This window comes from Epinephelus lanceolatus, chromosome 1 (genome assembly GCF_041903045.1).
Source record: "Epinephelus lanceolatus isolate andai-2023 chromosome 1, ASM4190304v1, whole genome shotgun sequence".
Taxonomy (NCBI): Eukaryota; Metazoa; Chordata; class Actinopteri; order Perciformes; family Serranidae; genus Epinephelus; species Epinephelus lanceolatus.
The window spans coordinates 28200042-28223448 of NC_135734.1; the positions used below are offsets into that span (position 1 = coordinate 28200042).

A 23407-nucleotide genomic window follows, 5' to 3' on the forward strand; every position below is an offset into this window, starting at 1 on the left:
ACAAGTTTTCTCCCTTATCAAAACCTACATTACATGGAGCGGCAGTAGCTCAGTCCATAGGGACTTGGGTTGGGAACCGAAGAGTCGCCTGTTCAAGTCCCCATCCGGACCAAAATATGGAGTGTGGACTGGTAGCTGGAGAGGTGCCAGTTCACCTCCTGGGCACTGCCGAGGTTCCCCTGAGCAAGGCACAAACCCCCCAACCGCTCGGAGTGCCTGTCATGGGCAGCCCACTCTGACATCTCTCCACTTAGTGCATGTATAGCATGCGTGTGTTCGGACCTGTGTGTAATTGACAAACAGAGTGAAAAATTTAATTTCCCCTCGGGGATTAATAAAGTATATAAAAATTAAAATTAAATTAAATTACCCACAATGCAACTTGACTGCTGCTGACACAGAGAGGCTACTGTTGTGAGCCTCAGTCAGAGATGAGGAGTGAACTACAGAGATCTGGTAGGCTCACCTCATTTTAACTCCACACCCTTTTTGTCTTTTTCAGACTTGTAGTCTCCAGCCCCAAATGACGCTGACTCAGGTGACATCACTTCAGGTTATTTGTCAGATTTCATGCAGCTCCCTGTGGAGCCACAAAAGGCTTTCCACTACTTTTTTTTGCATGAACAGTACCTCCCAAACCCTAAAAGCAGACTTTGATGTGTAGTTATTGCTGTATTCAGGGTTGTTTGTTTGACAGTAAGTGGTTTTCATCTCTCCGCTGCTGACCCATCTAAGATGTGTGCTTTATCTCTTTTAAGCAATTTACTAAGTCTGGACCTGAAGAATTGGCTCATCTACTATGTGCATGTGCTTTGGTTGTTTTATCAGTTTAATTCAATTCAGTTTTATTATACAGCCCAATATCACAAATCACAATTTGCCTCAGGGGGCTTTACAACGAAAGACACTGTCTGTTCTCGGACCCTCACAGCGGATAAGGAACCCTACCTCAGGAGGAAGGACAGACAGACGTGCCATAGATGTTGTAATAAACAAAATTACAGTATAGCTGACAATCCATATGACAAAATGATACATAGAGATAGAGAGGAAGTGTGTGTGTGAGAGATCTATACGTATAGATCTGTGTATTCCTCGTGTCAATGTGGTGCAAAAATCTCTTCGATTAAGGATGCATCGACTCACCATCGGCTGTAAGTTCCCTTCATAAAGAACTTACAGTCCGACTGACAGTGCAGAGCGGCTCTGGTATAAACTTACCAGCAGACTGAGCCCACAGGTTACCATGTTCCTGTTTTGTGGCTGAACTTGTGGCACAGAGCGGAGCGCTACTCTGCTGCGACAGAGCTGAATGGGCCATCGGGTTACTATGAAACCACAATCCATTCTGCAGCTCCCCTTTCCCACAGAGTAAAGCACTACAACAGTCACAGACAGCATGGTCACATCTGCAGATCTTGGCTGCCCTCAGCTGGTTAGGAACAGAACTGACCAGACCAAATAATTTTTTACATCTACAAAAATTTAATTTAAAAATTAAATATTGATGTACTGTAGGACTAGAATGACCTCCTCACAGTTGTATGCCTCCGTCAACCAGTCAAGTTGCAGTGACATCCATGTCTGTCCACACTCATATAACATATGCAGTGAAGACTTCGAAGGAATTTAATGACATGTAGTAAGTGTTTTTTGACAAACATGGATGCTTCACCACATTTTCAAACAGGCAGCACAAGACACCCAAGATCAGTGTCACCAATTCAGTATCTGACCAAATGTCTCCCCACTGTCACTAAGATATGATGTTGAATAATAGCCAGAAAAGTGTTTTTGCACAATATTATGATGTCACAGTGAAGCTGACCTTTGACCTTTTGGATATAAACTGTCATCACTTCATTGTTTTATCATATTAGACATTTCCATAATTGTTTTCATAATTAGCCTATGAATTATGAAAGTTATGATGAAACATGTTTTTTAAGGTCACTGTGACCTTTGTGGACGTTTGTGCCACATTTGAAAAAATTCCCTCAGTGTGTTGAGTAGGTAAGGCTGTGGCTGGAGCAGCTACAAGACCCACCAGCTACATGACCCAGGTACCATACCTACACATCGGTCCACAATCAGCACCCCTTTGCCCCATGATCCAGAAGTAGAAACCATAAATAAAATGGTATGTTAGCATTGAGCTAGTTATGAAGTATTAAAACAGAGGTGGTTAAGGTTGGGGTTAGGGTTAGGATTACTTGTTACTTGTTATTAATAAGGTAAATCACATCCTCATGTGTAATGAATTATAGAGAGGATTATTCATATTTGTTCACTACAGCGTGGTGTTGCAGGATTAACCGTTAACAAATAACCGTTGGTGGGTTCTTGTTGTATTGATGGGTGCAGTTTGTCAGGGTGTGTCATGTAGGCTCCGCACACAATGTGTCTGCAGCTGAAACATGTCTTCAAGGTTTCCCTGAGATATTGCGTTCATAACAATAGGATAAATGTGAGGCCACACTGACCTTGACTTTAAGAATCTAATCCGTTCATTTCTGAGTCTAAATGGATGTTTGTGCTACATTTAATGAAATCCCCTCAAGGCATTCATGAGAATGGGACGGACAGACAACCTGAAAACAAAATGCTTCTGGCTGCAGCCGTCGCCGACATGGATGCATAAAAAAGTAGGTTTACTCTTGAATGTTTATTGTCACATTTTATACTGTCACTGTAGCATAAGGAGCCAAAAGTGATACAAAAAGACCCCTTTCTACCTGTTCATCAAACGTAAACACTACAAACTCTTACTAAATCTTTTGCAGCTGGAGACATGTTGGTTGGTAGACTCTTGAATTCATTATGAAACAAGTTAAAGGTCCAGTGTGAAGGCTTCAGTAGCATATGTCAGTGAGGTCACAGAACTGAAACTTGTCCTGTGTGACAGTCATGTAGGAGAACTTTAGTTGCTGACATAAAAACACAAAATCTAGAGCCAGTGTTAAATTTGTCCATTCTGGGCTACTGTAGAAAACAACATGGCGGACTGCATGGGAGAGGACCCACTCTATATGTAGATATTAACGGGTCATTCTAAGGTAACAAAAACACAACAATGAATGAAAACATCATTATGAACAGGGTCCAAAATTATAACCATTAATCAATATATTAAAATACACTCAATTTGCTTCAGAATTTTCAAGCCTTTTCTTTAAGTCTGTATTAAACATAACACCTTATTATCTTAATAAAATGTACTGAAACTATTGTATATGTGACAGAAAAATGCAGTTTATTATTTTGGTCACTAAGACAAATGCTTAGGTCAGTGGATTTTTTTTCATCGATAGTTAACTTGGCTGAAGTCAAAAAGTTAATTTCAAGTTATGAATATTATATACCATTTCTGCTAGGGATACATGATCATATTGGTATTGTATTGGTTTTGGGTCCGTGTAGCTCTTTGGAGTTAGACGACAGGCATAAACTCACTTCCACACGAGTGTGGGATTTCACAAATGCTTGTCGTATATTTTTACATCAACTTAAAAACACTCCAACCTTACCAAGCTCGGTTGTACGGCTACTACGATTTCATACATGAATAGAATAGTCGCCACACTTTCGCTCACTGTTGTGTTGAAAGACAAAAGAAAAGCAGGAGCGCATAGGTATCCGTCCGACCAGCGTTGGGTGTGCTTTCAACAGACTCAACTCATAACAGGTGCTGCTTGATGACGTTGCTGTTAAGCAACACAGTATACACCATGTTAAAGGCACATTTCATATATTCGACTGTTGCAGTATGTCATCGGTATAGGCTGATATCGGCTTTAAAATGAACTCGGAATTGGCGAACATGCTTTTTCTTTTTTTGCACAGTGAATGAATATTACCAACATTAAAAAGTATTGTAATTCATGTCTTCATCTGCTGGTGGGCCATCATGATAAGAGTACGCATGCATAATATGATGTTAATTCCACTACAGAGGAGACTTGATGATCACTAAAATTAGGTGGGGAAAAAGGTGGATATATTGACATTGGCATCAGTAACCAGTGAAATAAGTTGTATAGCAGCATATCGGATTTCTTCATAAAATCTAATATCGTGCATTCCCAATTTCTGCCAATAGATTCTCTCAAATTCTTCACACTGGACCTTTAAAGTGTTGAGCTGGGGGTGGTGAATGGAGAGGCTCTGGCAGATAATATTAACGCATTCAGACTGTTTTAGTTTGGTTTCACAAGTCAATTATATATTTCAGCATATTGTCGGAATAGCAAAGCGAGACAAAACCTCTCAGTAATAACCAAGTGGACGAATGCAAATGCAAACAGGGTGACAGAATATTTAAGTGCTTCATCCTTGATGCTAATCCTGAATTTGAAGGGGTCAATTATAATTGCATGCTCTATATATCTGAAGACTACACTAAAATGTAAAAGGATTAAACTGAACTTTCACCCAATTCTGCGGCTAAAAGGAGGTCACCAGTTTCTTTAATGAGGGCGATCTCTGTAATACGATCCTTTGATTCATAAAAGCTTGAAACATCTCCAAAGCCTGAGATATGAGCAGAATCTTGGAGAGAAAGAAGTATTTGTTGGGATTTAAAAGATGTAGATTCTTCTTTCTTTATATATGAGGTTGAACTGGGAGTGACAAAATGGAAATTGTTGGTTTCGAGAGAGTGATTGACCCCACTCTACTGTACCATAACCCATTTATTTTTTGATGAAGACGATCGTGACAAAGGTCCACAAAGGTTACAACGCCAGTAAAATTTCTCTATCAGCTGATATGACCCATCACTGAGAGTGTTGTGAAGCTGGAAGTGTTCAGTCTTTGCTCTAACAAGGATTTATCGCCGGACCAGCAACCAGATCTGCAGCACTGGTATCTAACCTTTTTCTAATGAAGCGTATTTAACATCATGATGATAATAAAACTGCTGAGTGACCCTCCTCATACGTTAGAGGTTGTAGGCTACTTCACCCCCCAAATTACCATTTGTATATCAATTGCTCAACCCATGTTATGCTGAATAGGTACGTTTGTTTTTCTCACAAGCCTCCAGTAAACGAGGAATCCAAAAATGGAAAATTCTTGATGAATTTAAATTATTGGGCGTAGCAAAATTCCCAACTCGTCAAATAATACTGCTTTGTCAGTGGATGTCTGCATCAGGCACCTATGCACAAAGGCACCTTTCTCAGTGTTATAAATTGCACCACCACCTGCAACTACTGCAGTACAAAGAGCAAGAAACTCTCTGTAGGGCAGGCAGACAAACTCCAGACTGTCACACTCACCTGCTGCTCGTTTCCCGTGAGAAACCAAAAGTCAGTTGAATTATTTTAATAAGAAAATAGTGTGCTCGTATGTGTAACATGCTAGAGTAGTGACGTAACATTATGTGACATTTGTAACAACCACACTTACTTTAAGCCAAGCCATAATGTTTCTTTCTTAATCTAAACACTTGCTTTTGTTTCCTAATCTTAAGGAAATAAACAATAAAAACAAAGTGTCTTACCTAAATTGTACATTTATTTTGAAGAAGACTGTATATATGTAACAAGCAAAAACTGTTCATGTGAAAACAGAAGTTTATTTTGAAAAGACATGTTGCATTTAACAAGCGTAAATTGACACACTGTCCCAGAACGTCCAAAACTGACGCAGGAGGGTACCTAGAGCATCATATTCTGATGCCAGGGCCACACCGGACGCGTTGCCGCGGAAGTCCTGCGAGTGTACTCGCAGGCGCTTGACTGTCCCCACAGGCAGCGCATTTCTCCTGCGCTCTCCACGCCGGTTAAACATCAACTCCACTCGTCTGTTCCCATCAGTACTCGTTTTTTCACTTCAACAGGTCATTTTAAACATGGGTAAGTCCATATTTTCATCGTTTTTTATAACGTAATAAGTTAATGACAATTTGTCATTGCATGTCCATGTATTGAGCATGTTGGATAAACACTGAATGAATATCGCATATTGTTCTGACCATTTTATTTATATAGTTATGTCTGTAGGCTCGGTGACACAAAATTAAAATTGTAATGAAGTGATTAGGGTATTGAAAAATGTGTTCGGTTATGCACTGTTGTGTTATTTTAAATTATAAACACGTTATTTTCTCCTCACGTTCCTTAGTGTGTGCTGTTGTAGAGAGAAGGAGAGTCCTTGCTCTCTACTTGTTGCAGTGGCGGCTCCGACGATGGAGAAGGCGAATGTGGGTCCACCCAATCAACCAAAAAAGGAAGGATCATGGTGTTTTTCATCACCTTGTGTCCGAACTACGCCTGGACAGTGGTTGCCATGTCGAGTATTTCAGGATGGAGGTTGAAAAAACTGAACAAATATTTATAGACGGACAAGCAACATCATAATTAAACAGGCTTTTATTTTTTAAATTTATTTTATTTTGAAAATTGGCCAGATTCTCTTGTCTTTTCTGTGTCCGACTTCCTGTTTGGTACGATCCGCTCTATCCAGCTTGACAGAAGCACTTGCAGCTCGAGTGAAAAATAGACCAGACACCGAACTGAAGCGCTGCAGTGTGCGAGCCACTGCGGGCGCTCCAATCTGCTCAGAGGCCTGTGTGGACAGTCAAATAGGTTAACATGGGCGCCGATTGAAAACTGCCTCCGCTGCTGGGTGCTGCGCTTTGGTTCCGCGTCCGGTGTGTCTGTGACATGAAATTTAGGTCCACTTACAAAGCAGCTGTATTTGACATGATGGGATGAGAATGTGTTGCTTATCTATTATCTCTTCAATGCCAGGCTCCATTGACAAAGCCAGTCATTTTACCTTGCTGATCATGGGACCTGCTGGTCTACCACTGCATCAATCAGTTAGTTTGTTTGTGTTATTCTGTGACTTTGTGCTTTTTAAGGGTTAGTTCAGATTTACCAAAGTCACACAGTAACACAAACAAACTAACTGATTGAGGCAGTGGTAAACTAGCAGCTTCTGTGTTCAGTGAGGTAAAATTACTGGTTTTGTCAATGGAGTCTGGCTTTGAGGAGAGCATAGATAAGTTTCACTTTCCGATCAGTTCCCTGTAGGAAAGGGCTGTCAGTTTGGGAAGCATTGAGCATACAACTGTATAAATCAGAGTTGGATTACACTGCAGGAGTTGTGTGAGAGTTTGTAGAATTAAGTCTTGATTTATTTTAGATTTTTATTTGCTATCGTTAAAGTGGATCCCTATGACATAAATTGGTTTTCTCTGTTTTTGGATTCTTGGTTTACTGGAGGCATGCCAGCAAAAAAAAAAAGTTTTCTTCACAAATTCAATGTAACACGGGGTGAGTAATTGATAAGCAAATGCTCATTTGGGGGGATGAAGTATTCCTTTAATATACATTTTTTTTTTATGTGTTGTCTTTCGCAGCAGTGGTATCTGAGCCAGCTCTATCCAACCTTCCACTGCAGAGCAGGTGAACGCTTGTTTACAGCAGGTTGATTAATGGTTTGCCATTACTGTCCCCAGTTATAGGTCACTTGACCTCGATGTCCTCTTATTAAGAGCATAAATGTAAGTCGTTAAACCATAATTGGAATGCTTGCATTCATCCATTTCCCGAAAGCCATGATGGAGCCTCAGCCTATGAGGATTAACCAGTTATTTCCATCAGCGGTGACCTCAGAGGAACACTTTGTGACTCAACCTCAAGTGATGGGAAATGTGACACACAGAGGTAGAGCAACTGCGGAGGCTGAGAGTGACCAGAATCAAGCACCACTCATTCTGCAAATTAATTATGATCTGTCATTGCTACCGCCAAAGTGTGTGCACACATTACCGTAATTGAGCCTATTTCTTAGAATTAAGCCGATTCTGAGGGGGAACTGGCTGCTTGGGTTTTTCCTCCCTCGCCTGTCACTCACAGTCTTAATCTGCTTGCTTGCCAGTCTGCATAATCAATACACTACACTTTAATAATGAAACAATCCTTCTCCAGGACGTTTGCTTTTTAAAGGGGTTTGACTGTGGATCAGTGCTGTCTCACCTCGAACAAAAAGATTAAACCTGAAATCACTGTCATGACTCAGGAAAAAAAACAACAACCTAAGTCAATGATTTCAAACAGGTTTTAACGTCAATGACAGCTCAGTCATGAACTGGTAGGCTACTTTACCCCTTCGTGTAAGCCATTAAAAGGGTATACTTGTACACCTGCAAGTGTGGTTTTTAGCTGTATTGAGTGACTCAGAAGCTATAAAAATTGTATTTTTTATCATTATTATACAATTTTTATTATACGTCAGTGGTTGGAACCGTTTTAAAATGGTGTTTCGTGGTCAAAATTATATAAAAAAAATAGCCCTTTAAACCTTTTTTAGAAAGCATTTTCTTGTATCAAATCATGTTTACTTCCTGTATAACAAAATATGCCATGTTACAAAAGGTAGTACAAACAAAATTCAGCCAATAATATCATGACCTTCACCCACCAATCAGTCTGCAACTTTTAGCAAGATTGAGTTAGCTAGCTAGCAAAAGCATGCTACGTTGGTGTGTTTTCGTTTCCCCAAAATACTGTAGCCCGCTGGCTAGAATCTATTCACTTTGAGGGAAGTAGTATCTCTGACAGTTTGAGGTGATGCGCAAGGAATTTTATCAGGGGTACGATAACGATTAACGATATTAATAACTCCAGTAAGCAATGAAACGTTTAAACATGGTTTCTGTAGTAAGAAGCACAACATTTCATGTATTTCACATATTTAACAAAGAAATAAAATAAAGTAAGGCATCTGACATCCAAGATAATACAATGACTTTTTCAAATTCTCCTGCCCTTCTTCTGGTTATGTAAGTCAGTTTCTCTGATGCAACACAAGAAGCCATCTTCTTTACCCATAGATGTCTTGAAGATACATCCATTTTTCTCCAGGAAAAAGCTATAGTCCTCCTGGCCTGCGGTAGCCCAAGTCAATTAAAGTTAACTGTTTTGAACCAACAATATCAGCAAGTCATTTGATGGAGAATACATATTGTTCTTAATGGAGTGTGGGACTTCCACTAACCTCAAGTGTGATTTGTATATCAGACGCTGATGATTTTAAAAATGGGGATGAATTGGAAGAGACAGAAAATGGACACTTCTGGCTGCATGTCAGCACTGACCACATGGCTGGCCGGGCACTCGGGAACATATTGCAGGTCAAATTGTGTGAGGAAAAAGAAGCCAAGCCTCAACATGGCCTCTGATGCCCTGTAAGGGACAAGCAAACATGACCAATCACCACTCACATTCTGCCTGTCACTGGGATCTCATAATGGAAATGCAGGTCAGCCACTAAGTAAAGAAGTTTTCAATCAACTGGAGCACAAACAGTTTCTTACTGTGCCCATTTCTCTTGTCTTCTGTTCATATAACCTTGTATGTGAGCATGAGAGAAAGGAAGAGGGAGACTGAGGGACTGTGTGTTTGTGTTCAGGACACAGAAATGCTGATGCCTCTCCTTTGGGCCCTGTCAAGCACACTTAGCGTCAGTGTTTACAATACAAAATGGGAGAAAGTCCCTGTAATTCCAGGCAGCCTGAAGGCAGGCGAGAGCAGGAGGAAGACAAGGGCCAGGGGGACGTTGTTATAGTTTTGGAAAACCCTGCAGAGCTGTCAGTACCAACGCTTCTGAAGGACGTACTCACCTCATGGTGAAGTCACAGTGTTTGATGTCATGAGTTTAGATTGATTCATGTTGCGACAGAAGTTCCTCTGTCAGAGCTGCTTATTGGATCTGCCGGATCCCTCAGGCAATTCTGATTTACAATGTTAAGCTTCATTGTTTTAAAAAAAGACACCACAATACGTCACTGCTGTACTGGTCGTGTCACTCCTCCTGCAGCTGCTTGATTTAAAACCACACACAACCTGTCTCAGTTCTGTATCGCTGACACGTCAGACCAGAAGGAACAGTTTGACATTTTGCGAAATTTGCTTATTCACTTTCTTGCCGAGAGTTAGATGAGAAGATTATTACCATTCTCCTGTCTGTACTGTAAATATGAAACAACCAGCTTGTGTCTTGTCGTCACAGTGAGGTTGCCAGGCAACCAGCAGAGACTCCAGGAAGTTACGGCGAAGGGCCAAGAAATAGTCCATCACATTTACTCCCTTAAAACCTCAGTGATTCTTGTATGGATTTAACAAACGAGTTAAAGCATGTTAACAGTTTAAAGGTGCTGGACTGTGTTACCTTTGTCCACAGTCAGGTTAGCTGTTTGTAGTTATTATGCTAAGCTAAGCTAAGTGTCTCCATGTTTAACAGATATGACAGTGGCATCGATCTTGCTTTCCAACTCTCCATGTGGTGCAAGCTTTTACTGCATCTGCCCCTGCACACTTGATCTACTTACATGTTAGCGGTGTTGGGGTTAATTCTGTTTCTTCTGCTCAGCCAATGAGAATTAAGTGGATCAGATGTGCAAGAGTAGTGAAGGAGGAGGAAAATAGCCTACAGGATAGACGGCAGATGAAGATAAAAAGAACTTTATTTCCCCCAGAGTTGAGCCTGTCAGGCGTGCAAATTGCCCCCCCCTCCTCCTTGGCTAGGATTAGCAGACTACAGTCCTGTCCCTTGGTATTACCCCAACCATATTTAACCTGCAGGATTACATCAGGATGGTTCGATAACGGTCAGTGCCGGATCTAGCAAATTGGGGGCCCTAGGCAAGCCCTTTTGGTAATGCTCTCTATACACCACATACACTCCACTCAACCATACCCCTTATTTTTGATTTTTTAAAATGTACTGTAATAATAATAATAATAATAATAATAATAATAATAATAATAATAATAATAATAATAATAATAGGGCTGGGCGGCATGGTGGTGTGGTGGTTAACACTGTCGCCTCACAGCAAGAGGGTTGCTGGTTCGATCCCGGGTGTGGGAGCCCTTCTGTGTGGAGTTTGCATGTTCTCCCCGTGTCAACATGGGTTCTCTCCGGGCACTCCGGCTTCCTCCGACAGTCCAAAGACATGCAGATTGGGGACTAGGTTAATTGATAACTCTAAATTGTCCATAGGTGTGAATGTGAGCGTGAATGGTTGTTTGTCTCTATGTGTCTGGCGACCTGTCCAGGGTGTACCCTGCCTCTCGCCCGATGTCAGCTGGGATAGGCTCCAGCCCCCCCGTGACCCTTAAGAGGGTTAGAAGATGAATGAATGAATGAATAATAGGGCTGTCCCTTGAGAGTAAGAGATTTGGGTCATCAGTGATAGTTTATTTTATTCTTTGTTAGTCATTGTCCTGTGCAGTGTACCACTGGGGACGTTTTGGCCCCCAGATTTGCTGCAGCGTGAGCGCTCTTGACTTTCACACCACTCCGTGGTACGGTCAGCTGCGAAGTGATACAGCGGTACGGACAATAATAAACTTTCCACCGTAAAGCTCTGAGACAACACTATTTTCTCTCTTCTGCTTAGAAGCAGTGAATTTACAGCGCACAGTGACTTAATATGACAGTCTCTGGCTTTTGTTTGATATCTAATGATGGCAAAAAATGTTGCTGCAAATTTCCAACTCGTTGTAAGGAATGTTAGCTTGTTTACTATATTACATGAATGTGCTGTCACACTGAACGTCCCGCTGGACCCTGTTCAAACTTTAGAATTTTATATGGAAAAAAAAAAAAGTTGAGTATTCGTATTTAACAGCCAAATCTGATTTGACGGACATAATTCTGAGTCAGGTATGGCCCTAAATAATAATAATACCGGTAATTAACATTATCCCCGCCATTGACGAGATATTCTGGCAATCCGTGTTTTCACTGTTCTAAGATAGGGAACACTGTTACACATCTTGTGAAATAAAACAGCATTGCCGTGTCCAAAAACAAATGAAGAACAAGATCCACTGGAAATGGGAAGAAGACATTGTTTACAGAGACGTAGCAGCTTGTGAACTGCACGAAAATGCCGGCGTCAACGGAAAAGTTTGCGGTTGGGCAAGCCATTGAGATGTCGATGGACTCAGACCGACAATTCCTGTTTTAATCAACAGTCTGAATCCGATTTTGGCCAAAGAAGCAAATGAGTTTGGTGCGTCGAAACGGGATCTCCATGATGGTAGTCTCGCCACCAGACAATTAGAGATCTCCGCCTTCTGATAGTCTGGGGACACTCCTTTCTAAAATGTGTTTAACACACCGGCGAAAACGGCCGGCAACAAAGCAATGCCTCTTGCATTTTTGAAAAGAACACGCCCTCCCGGAAATGTCGCTCCCCCTTTTCTCGTCCGCAAGGAAACAAACACACAGAGAGCTTGAAAATGGATGCCGAGAGATTTAACTCCATTTTATCAAATGTGTGCTCAGTCCACAAGATTGTGGAAATGAAGGACTTACAGCGACTTGAGCCATTTTGTACCACTACACGTGTTTCTAGTCGGACTATGTTTACGAGCACAAGAGTTCAGCGAGCCACCAAAGGACCGCCCTGCGGATTTACTATTGGTTCTGCAACGTAGGGAGTTTTTTTAAACTCTGAAATTGTATCCGCCCATCTAAACACAAAATCAGGGAGAAAGTCATCAGTCTTTAGTTAAGCAAAGCGTCTAAAGACTGACTTGTGAGTCTACATGATGGTGACAGTGACACACGGACAAGACAACCACAGAGGAGAGGGAGACAACAGAACACTGAGCGATCGCTGAACGTGGCAACGTGTTCCGCTATACCCGAAAGACAATATTATTTTCATGATTGTTATTTTTATTATTTTTATTTATACAATTCAAACTGACGTAAGGAAATTGATTTTATACTTGACAATGACTGTATTTGACAAAAATGCATTTTTCTCAGATTATTGTCTGAAATGTTATTTTTCTTTGTGAAAATGCAGAAATTCAAGTGCTATAGCCTATATAATAAAAATATAATAAATGTATATATAAAATATATATAAAATGTTTCTTGTGTATAAAAACAGAAGGTCTCTTCCTTAGTTTTATGTATATACTGTTTACATATTCATAGAACAAATTAAAGGTCTTTAAAGATTAGTGATTATGATCAAAAATGCTGGCGCTGGCTGCAACTTAAAAATAACACTCTGGTGGGCAAAGTGTAATAGTAATAGTAACAGTAATTATTGTTATTATTATTATTATTATTGTTGTTGTTATGGGGGGTGGGGGCAATTTAGGCGCCCCCCTTCTTGATCTAGTAAGACCTGCCACTGATGATGGTGGTTTACCATGTGGAGGAAGGGCTGCCTGTGAGTCAAAGTGCAGGGCTAAATACACTCGTGTTAAAAGCAGTGCTGCTGGCTCTACCCACAGGTTTTGCTACTGATCTATGCCACACATCTAATTTTGAATTGGGTCCACCTCCTCTGAAATGTACTGTAACTACATGGCTGTGTTTCCGGTCACCTGTAAACCCCGGTGAAAGGTTGAAAACACGAGCCATAAAAAAGACAACTAGAGCTCCAATAAAAAAAAACTCAAATATATTCTACTAATGTGAACGGACGCGGCCAATGATTGCCATTGAGCACCAAGATGATGTGAAACTGAGTGCAGGGGCCGCTCACCGCATCTCCTCCGCCCATCCCCTCCTGCCAGCTGCCACTTGCAGTAGTGGTGATGCTGCTCCCTGGTGTGTAGAGGAGGAGAGAGAGCGTGTCCGCTGCCCAATGACAGCGCAGGATGCTGAGAGAGGCTGCTGGGGTGAATGGAGGCGACAAGATGCCGTCTAAAGCGGCGAAGGAGAGGAATTAACATCGATCAAGGTACGTTTGCTTCTTTTATTCTGCACCCCGTGTCTCCGCGTGTCGTTATAGAAGCACTGACACGTGCGTCCCGTCTTTTTTTGGAGCGTTTGATGAGCGATGTGGCGGAAAAAAGCGCCGGCTTATGCGCGTTTAAAAAAACCCATTCCGGTGGTGGGTGATCGCACGAACACAGCCACTCAGTGCTCACTTGATACCTGACAATTTGCATTTTAAAGACGTGTTGAAACCATAGAGCAGCGGTGTATTTCAAAATAAAGGTTTCAGTCGGCTTCCCCGCTGTGCGTTAGACTAATATTTCAATCGTGTGTTCAGGTGCTCGACGCACAGCACGCCGGAGCCATCGAAAATGTAGGCCCAGTGAGCTGTCAATTGCTCAGTCGTGCTTCCTATGCTGCATGAAATGTGATTCAGCCTGCACACCAGTCAGCAGTCATTATAGGATAAATATTTGAATTGAAAACAGACACCTATGTGTGATGAAGATAAACATCTGTCTGAGTCATTTCGCATGCACAAGCCATTTCTAACGAGCAGGTTGGTGACTGGATCTGGGTGGACGGGTGAACAGGCCATTTGGAGTCGCACATTTACATTTTCCCATCCCAATCAACCAACCATTGGAGTCAGTGGGAAGCACGGGGGCGTTGATACTGTGTAGTAGAATACGTGATGAGGAGGCTGCATGTGTTCCTCAAGTAGCCCTGCACCGCACTGAACCGGCTGCTACTTCTTTTCCACATTGAATTTCTTTATCACCAAGCCATTGTAAAGGCTATTTATAGACTAAAAAATGTCCTTTATCCGTCCTAGACATGCGCTCTGACCTCAGAAGCTCATCCTCACAGCCAAGGATCCCTGGTTTTAAGTCTTATTCAGTAGGAACAAAATGCCTGCATGCTGGCTCTCAAAATGTCATGATCGCCTCACAGAGGGAAGGGTCTCCCTGACCCCACAGATACACTCAGCACCGCCTGTGGTGAAATCTTTCTGTCAGAACATCTGTATCCTCCCCGCAGTTAACGCATCACTGCTCCCTGAATTGCCAGTGATAATTTCCTCACTGGCCTGCACTGGCATTTGCTGACAGGTTTTCAGGGTTCTGGTGACTGCAATTGCTCAGCAACACCTGAACAGTGTGGTGACGTCAGGTTGGAAATGAAAGTGACAGCATGAGTTTAAAAAAAACCCTATAGTTAAAATCATGCATCTTCTGTTTTTTAGTATGCTCTGTAAAATTAACTGTAGGGTGGGGATGGGTCGGTGGAGGATTATTGGCCTCTCAGCAGGCACCCCTTGCAGTACTCCAGTGTTATCACTGTTTCTGCAATAATATGATACTCTCTTATTGCACTTGGGTCATTTCCCTCGGCCCGGCCTACTGAGAAATATGCCTTTGGTGCTGTGTGGATCTGTGTGTGTGCGTGGGTGGGGGATCCGTTATAGTCGATATGGAATTTTACAGTAGAACAGGGTTAGAGAGGAATAAAAAGATCAGAGTATGATTTTCACTGGAGATAAACTGGTGTAGAACATGGCAGGAATTTCTACTCAATTTATTCATTATTTGATGCATACATTCACTGTACTTGTGCAAACACATTTTGTCAAATAATTTATTAGTCGTTTTTCTTTAATGGATGGTAAACAGACTGGGGATAGTTGTATATTAGTTATAAATAAATTAGGGAATTGGGAGTTAAAAGAAGAAATGTAAGAAAGGCTTAAGGGCATATAAGTTTTACTTCTACCTACTCCTTTTCTGACACTGTTACCTTTTTCTTGTTTGTTTTATTATATTTTTTTACATTTAGGTTTGAAATAAAGTCATTCATTCATTCATTATTAGTCAATTGACAAAAAATTGCATAATTATTTAAGACACTTATTGCATGTCTGTCAGTCCTGGGAAAAGGATCCCTTTTCAGTCACTCTTCCTGAGATTTCCTCCATTTTGTCCGCATTAAAGGGTTTGTTTTTTTTTTGAGGAAGCTTTTCCTCATCCATTGTGTTGTAAAGCCCCCTGAGACAAATTGTGATTTATGATCTCTGGCAAGATAAATAAAACGCAGTTGAATTGATCAAACAAAACCACCAAAAAGTCATCGATTTCGTCTTCTAAAATGAGAGGATTTGTATTATTTATCACTGTTTTATATCACTGTAAATCAAATATCTTTAGGCTTTAAGTACCAGAGACAAAAAACACAATGTCAATGTAACCATAGATCCATCACTTTATCGATTTAGTGATTCATATTGATTCTGAACATTTAAAAATGGTTTCTATCCTCATTTTCCACACTATCGATACACGACCAACTGCGCTTTCTAGCTCTCATTCTGTTAATGTTGACCACCGTCATCCTGCTGTTCTCTGCTGTTCTCTGCTGCTAACCAAGAAAAGATTGTTGTCATGTTAAAGCCTTGTTATATTTATCTTTTAATGGAAATTGTATCTCATATGCCCTAAATGTAAAAATTTTCCCGTGGTATTGAGAATAGTATTGAATATCAACATTTTTCAAGGTATTGTGTCACAGTTGGAAATGCCAGTATCGTATGAAGCACTATTGCTTATATCAAAGCTCCAGCATTCAATCTGTAAAAGCAATGTGATTAGAGTGCGTGCAGTTGGTTGAACAGAAGAAAATGAGAAACACCTTACTATTTAATTCAAAAGCAAGCAGTGAAATGAAGACGTTTGTTCAGTAGTTCAGTGTGTTTATTTTTGAGGTAGAAGTGTCTGTAGTGTTAAGCGTTTCTTTCAAGCACTATTTTCCTCCATTTGGCATATGTCACCATGATTTTTTTTAAAGTAAATATCTCTGGCGTACAGTTTTATTAAAAAGCTGACAGTGAAGATTGGCAGGAAACATGAGGAGGGAGGGGGAGGACATGCAACAAAGATGGAGCTGGAATCAAAGCGTGGAAGTTGCGTTCACATGGCACACGTCCCAGATCACTGGCTCAGCAGCGCAGCATTTTTCCCCCACGTGCACATTACATCGTTTTTCTGTAATTCACAATTACAAAGGCAGTTTTGAATAAATAAATCACAGCTGAAGCTTTAATAAGAGGGCTGACAAACTTTGTATAGGTACGTTTTTAAGGTAAGACAAGAAACTTAAAGGGACAGTTCATCCCCAAATCAAAAATACACACTTTCCTTTTACCTGTAGTGATATTTGTCAGTCTAGATTTTCTGGTGTGAGTTTCCCAGAGTTGGACATATCAGCCATAGAGATGCCTGGAATGTAATGGAGCTGGATGGCACTCGGTTGGAAACTCACCAGCAATGTCTCTTTCCAGAAATTATGACCTGGTCACTCAAGATAATCCACAGATCTTGTTGTGAGTGTGGTGGCTGCAATGCATGTGTCCTCTTACATGGAGAGTGAAACAAGCATAGCAGGAAGTGATGTGAGGTAGGAGTGGCGGGCCAGGTAAAAGTGGCTCGGGCAGAGACTATCCAGGTGTTAATGAAAGAAATATGAGAGGAGCTTGCTACATGAGCAGCGTCTTGCAAGAGCTATTCTCTTTATACCAAATTACATCCACCAACCGATATCATGCACCTCTGAGCTAGCTAACGTTACAGCTCAGCCATGGTGGATGCCATTAAAGTTTACATCTCACACTGTCACGAGCAAGAGCCTCTCATCTTTGAGTAGATGCATGCTTTCTTCTGTGCGGTGATTCGGTTGGTGGATGTAGTTTGGTAAAGAAAAAATAGTTCCTGCATGAAACTGCTCACAAGGTCTGTGGATTATCTTGAGTAACCAGGCCATGATTTCTGGAAAGAAACGTTGCTGTTGAGTTTTTCAAATGTATTTTTTGTCCCTTTCAGCACCACAAACCGAGTGCCATCTAGTTCCATTATATTTGAGAGAAATACGGCCAATATTTCCAACACCTGGCAACTCATACCGAAACATAGATTGTCAAAAAGCACTACAGGTAATATGAGAATTTATATTTTTAATTTGGGGATGAACTGTCCCTTTAAAGAGGTCCAAACAAGCCAGATAGTCATCGCCTGAATCATGGGAACAGCAGTAACGATGCGGAGAAAGTCTAAAAAATGATGACAACATATGCAAAACCCAGACAAACTTAAACAGAAACAGTCATTACAAGTAGATCCTAACCAACACTGACTGAAAGATGCTTCACTGGATGTTTTGCTTTATGCTGCAAACCACAGCCAGGCCTCAAAAATGAGTTGAATCATCCACACTAACAGTTTCACCAAAAACAAATGTTATGAGCCTCAACAGACTAGATATACAGCTGGTCAGTTCTAATTTATCATGAGATGTCTCTGTTGTTTTTGTCTGCCCACTGCTGAATGCTGTTTTTGCTCTTAAAACATTTACCGACCAGACTTCACAGACCCACTGTAGCAAGCTGACCACTGTAGATAAGAGCCACAGTGTTTGTTGTTGCATGTGTCTGCGTATTTAAATTTTAAATTTAATTTGTCAGTGTCTCTCAGAGGGACAAAGAGACAAAAGGAGTCTAAGCCTTTAAACTAACTCTGATTGGTCTGTTTTGCCAGTTTATATTAGTATGTTCCCATGAGATTGTTAGACACCTTTAACTTAATGTTACTAACAGAGATGACAGCGTGTTGTGTGACTACCTCTGCCAGGCTGCAGTGATAGCACCCCCGGCCAAGTGTTTCCACACAGATGATGCTTCAGTGAGTCCTGCCATCTAAAATCTCACTGGATTTCATACAAGGAGACCTGTTGACACATGGTTCTCTGTGCCGGGAACTGTCATTTCATCTGTCCCTCAAAAGAAAAATAAAAGAATATGCATGAAGTTACAAATTTTGGATTGCTAGAGAAAGCTCCCATGGAGCAGACAGGCTGTCATGTCACCTCGACACTGCTGCAACACTCACCATCTACATTTGGCCACAATTTTTTGGGGAACTTACGCCATCGTTATATGTCAGACGGCTGAGGTGCTTTATCTCTGTTAGCCCAGGCAGAGTCACCATGGCAACTGAGTCTGAGCAGCAAGTGTCACCAGAGGAGAGAAAGTACCGTAGTTCACTTTGATGGAAGAGTCTAATTTTTTTTTGTCTCACAGACGGTCCAGTATTATTCATCACCAGGCAGCCTGTGACATTAACAACCCCTGTCAGCGTCTTTGTTGTTAAATGACTCTCTGTTATTTTACCCAAAAAGATATCTACAATAATGTAATAATGACGCTGCCATTATGTGTCATCCCGAGCTAAATGTATCACAGACCGTGATATATCTTGGGCTATATTGAAGCTTGAGGTGGCATTAAACGGCAGTCCCATTATTACCACATTAAAAATTAAGCCCCCCCATATCCTTTGCTCCTCGTTAGCCAGCAGGCTGCAGTATTTTAAATTCCTTTGATTTACGCAATTCTAATTAAAATTGTGGCCAGAAAATCTGTATGGCATATTGTAAACGGCATAACATCAGTGGTTATAAAACCACTGCAAGTCCCTTGTCTGTCATAATTTGTAGGTTTTATGTGTTTATGAGACAATACAATCCAGCGGAGGATTACTTTATGTCATATGCCATGGGCCTGATTATGTTAGCTCTCTTTTATAATTGATTTTTATTGCATTGAGTCGGGGACATTGTATTGATTGTATGGCGAGGTGCGACACAGTGATGTTTGTTGTGTTCTCTGGTGCTCTTTATAAAGTACCAGCTGCTGTGTTGCTGTGTATTTGTGATATGTTATAATCTTTCACTTTGGTTCAGTTTCTAACAATTATTATGGTAATAAACATGTGAAGGGCTAATTAAGTAGGGAGCCAAAGAGTCAGACATCACACTCGCATAAAGCATTAATTTGGTCTTAACAGTAATACTGGATGCAAACAATCAGTTTGTTTGTGTTTGTGTGTGTTTATTAATAAATAACCACTTATCTAAAACAACACTGGCATTTGAAATTTTAAACCTAGAGCTTTTGTAGGGAATTAACTGGAAAAATAACTATTTGGTAAACATATCATGCATTTAGTCAGCACTTAATAGTATGGATGTCAGTTTCAGTTAATGTTGCTTGTGATAGCCCAGCCATAGAAACACCTGTTACCTGGTAAGATGAATTAAAAAAATACAATAAAATTAAATTAAAGTAAAATAAAAAAGAAATGAGGTGAATATAAGAGACGTTGTAAATAGAGAGCCTTCTGTTATTTTCTGTTGGCTTTGCTGACAACTAGCTAGCTAGCACTTACCCTCTGGTCCCCACTGGTTAGCTAACGTTAGCCTTAGCCGCTATGCACTGTGCATCGGGTTGGAGCTAGCTAGCGGTACCGCTAACAACCATTAACGCTGGTAACGCCGTCCCAGCGGCGAGACAGCGTTGATGCAGAAACATGGCGGCCACCCTGCTGTATCCCCCCCTAGGTAGCCTTGGTGAGTAAACGGTGTCATCTTGAACGGCAAACCCCGTTAGCATTCTTAGCACCACTAACTGTTAGGAGTGCTAACACAACGCTAAAAGAGCTAACATTCACAGCTAACTATGCTAAAGGGGTTAGCTAAGTTAGCATCCTCGGTTAACAGTTAACTGTTGACCTCCTTACATCATGGGTGTGAGGATTTACTCTGATATAAAACTATGTACAATCATTTTTCATAACAGACAAATCTGATGTTATATATTATCATGGTATCTGATGTACTTTGTGGTCGTAAAGCTGCCTTTCCTGGCTGTATTAGCAGCATTAATGGGATGTAGATAAATGTTGGCCAGTGGGAAATCCACAGTGATGCTGGGAAATTCCTGTGGGCCATTTGAAATAGGAGCCATATAAAATGTGACAGTGTGCTGCTCATGTTGACTAACACAGCCTTAAAGCTAATGTAAGTATTTATTCCTTCAGCTGGAGCGTCTTGCAGGTCAGATTTGTTTAACCCTGTAATACCCTGTGTATTTATTTTAAGTGTGTGCATCTCTTTCTGTGGCTTTCATCTGACACACACACAGAAGCAGTTGTTTGTCATCTAACAGGTGCTTCTCTCCTCTTTCCTCAGATCTGACTTTGATGTGCTCTACCCATTAAGGCATGAAATAAATCACCCATGTGTGGTTCAGAGGGTCAGAGCAGTCTCATTTCAACGCGCTCCTGTTAAGGACCCTCTGGTGGCTACACCGCCGATTCACAGGACATGTACGGCAGTGCCAGAGCTGTAGGCCATATAGAGAGCAGCCCCGCACGGTCCCCGCGCCTGCCAAGGTCCCCCAGACTGGGCCATCGGAGGGCCAACAGCGGGGGCGGGGGTGGTGCGGGGGGAAAGACGCTCTCCATGGAGAACATCCAGTCACTCAACGCTGCCTATGCTACTTCGGGGCCCATGTACCTGAGCGACCACGAGGGCGTGGGCTCCACTGCCACCTATCCAAAAGGCACTATGACTCTGGGTCGCGCCACCAGCCGGGCCATGTACGGGGGCCGCGTCACAGCCATGGGCAGCAGTCCCAACATTGCTTCAGTGGGGCTGCCCCATGCTGACCTTCTGTCTTACAGTGACCTGGGCTCCCTCTCCATGCTGCACCACCACCACCACCACCAGGGGGTGCCCTCTGCTCTGCTGAGGCAGGCAGTGCGGGGCAGTGGTGGGGAGCTGCTGGAGATGCAAGCCCAGCTCAGGGATATGCAGAGGGAGAATGAGCTGCTGCGCCGAGAGCTCGACCTGAAGGACAGTAAGTTGGGGTCTTCCACCAACAGCATCAAGAGCTTCTGGAGTCCTGAGCTAAAGAAGGAGAGGATAATGAGGAAAGAAGAGGCGGCTCGCACATCAATCCTTAAAGAGCAGATGAGAGTCACTCATGAGGAGAACCAGGTGAGACCAGCTCCCACAGCTGTCATAACCCATTCATTACTGCACTGAATTTCAGTTCTCTAGTCTGCTGTCTTTCTATTGTCCTCTTTGATCTGTGTGTCTCTGCTTTCACCATTCTCTTCTCTGCAATAGACCACTGTCATCCTCAGTCCAAGAGTTCAGAGAATTATTGCAGTCAGTCATGTTTTTTAGTACTTGTGGAAACCTTTCTGGAAAGAGTTCTTTGCGCACATAAATATTTAACATGCACTCTCCTCACATAGTACTCCAGTACAGAATCAATGTCAGAGAGACCACTTGAGCCACAGGAAATACAAAACCCTTTAATCTAGTTTCTGTAATCTAGTTTTTGAAACATGAGCTATTACACTGAGCCTTGTGCCTTCTCGTATGAAAACATCCTATAATCCATAATTTTGACAGTGAAAACCTGCTCCCAGTTGTGATCAAATGAAAAGCACAACACTGCCAACAGGTGAATTCTGCATGCAATCTAGCCACGATGTTAATTTTTTTTCGACGGTTATTATCAGATTGGCACAAAAGTGTGAGATGTCAAAAGGTTTTTTTGCTAGCTTCGATGTGGGGGTGTAGTCATGGCCCAGTTAAATCAGTAACTGACAACAGTAGGCACAAGGCCCAGAGACAAATGTCAAGGATGCTTAAACACCCTCCGTCTTACTCTGCCTCTCTTCCCATTTCCTCTGTCTTTCCTTTACTTACTTTGACTTTGATCATCTCTCACTGTCGACCTCTGTTCATCTGGCCGTCACTAGCTTCAAATACACTACAGAAAGTAGCAGCTAGAGTCTTATTTTTGTTATCACCTAATAGCCTCATGCATAATTTTCTAACAGTTCATGGAAATTATGTCGATATAAAAACGGCATTTACTGCACTTGCATTCACCACTGCTTTCTGTTCAAAGACAGGACCTTGGTTTAGTTTGATATTTCAGCTACAAGGAAACGTGCACGACACACTGAGGTAGACTGTGGAATAGGTCAGAGTATTGCTTAAATTGCTAGATTGAGCTCTACAGTGTTTTTTCTTAGGCAATTCTGTGGCATGATGCAGCTGATTGTGTGACGCCTCGAGCAGCGTAAAGGCTGAATTTTGCCAGCTGGTCGTGGTCTTTTTGGCAGTCTGTCTGTGTTTCTATCTGTCTGGTTGAGTGATGCTGTCAGACACTGAGCAGCCAGCAGACCACTCATTACTCAACACTGTCACTCCACCCTTCAAGGTCACAGCAGGATACCATTAGTGTGACCCTTAAATGAGACTCGTCTGTCTTTGTGCATGTCTGCTTGAATTTGTGCGCACGAACGTTCCCTTTTAAAATTAATCATTTGTGGTTTACCTCATTTGACTGGAGGTTAAAGAGGCTGCAGTTTGCCAGCTCATCCCCGAAGCAGTGCCATGCTGCAAGGGGGAAGGATGTCGAGTGCTCTGCCTCATGGTTTCACCTGCTGGTGATCCCTAGAGGGAGGCCAGAGGTTCTTTGATCCTGTTATATCTTTGTGATTCAGGTAAATGTATAGGGGACAGGGTTTGGGAGGAGAATGTGCCTGTTCAGGCTAAAGCAGCACTGCCACTGACAGGGCCCAAGCCATTCATCATTTCACTTATTCCTTATGCTCAGTGCGATTAAATACTCAGCGTGAATCCTTGTTTATATTTTTAGCCTGGCTTCACACTCTGTAGGAGCTGAATGTGTCCGGCAGAATATGAAAGCTGTACAGTGTGGGCTTTCATGCCTTTTGTGCTCGATACAAAGGGAGGACTCTTTATTTATCCTCAGCCTGTTGTGTACTTC

At 41.8% G+C, this 23407-nt stretch overlaps 1 protein-coding gene across 13 annotated transcripts in view; it reads left to right on the forward strand.

Moving 5' to 3' along the window:
• Nucleotides 1–13576: 13576 nt before the first annotated feature.
• Nucleotides 13577–23407, forward strand: part of LOC117256943 (ELKS/RAB6-interacting/CAST family member 2) — a 54119-nt gene continuing 44288 nt past the window's right edge. For all 13 annotated transcript variants that reach the window (XM_078168867.1, XM_078168874.1, XM_078168879.1 and 10 more), the window contains exons 1-2: nucleotides 13577–13729; nucleotides 20782–21591. In XM_078168867.1, the coding sequence (XP_078024993.1) occupies nucleotides 20917–21591 (675 nt within the window). In that variant the 5' untranslated portion in view covers nucleotides 13577–13729; nucleotides 20782–20916. The remainder of the gene's footprint in view (nucleotides 13730–20781; nucleotides 21592–23407) is intronic.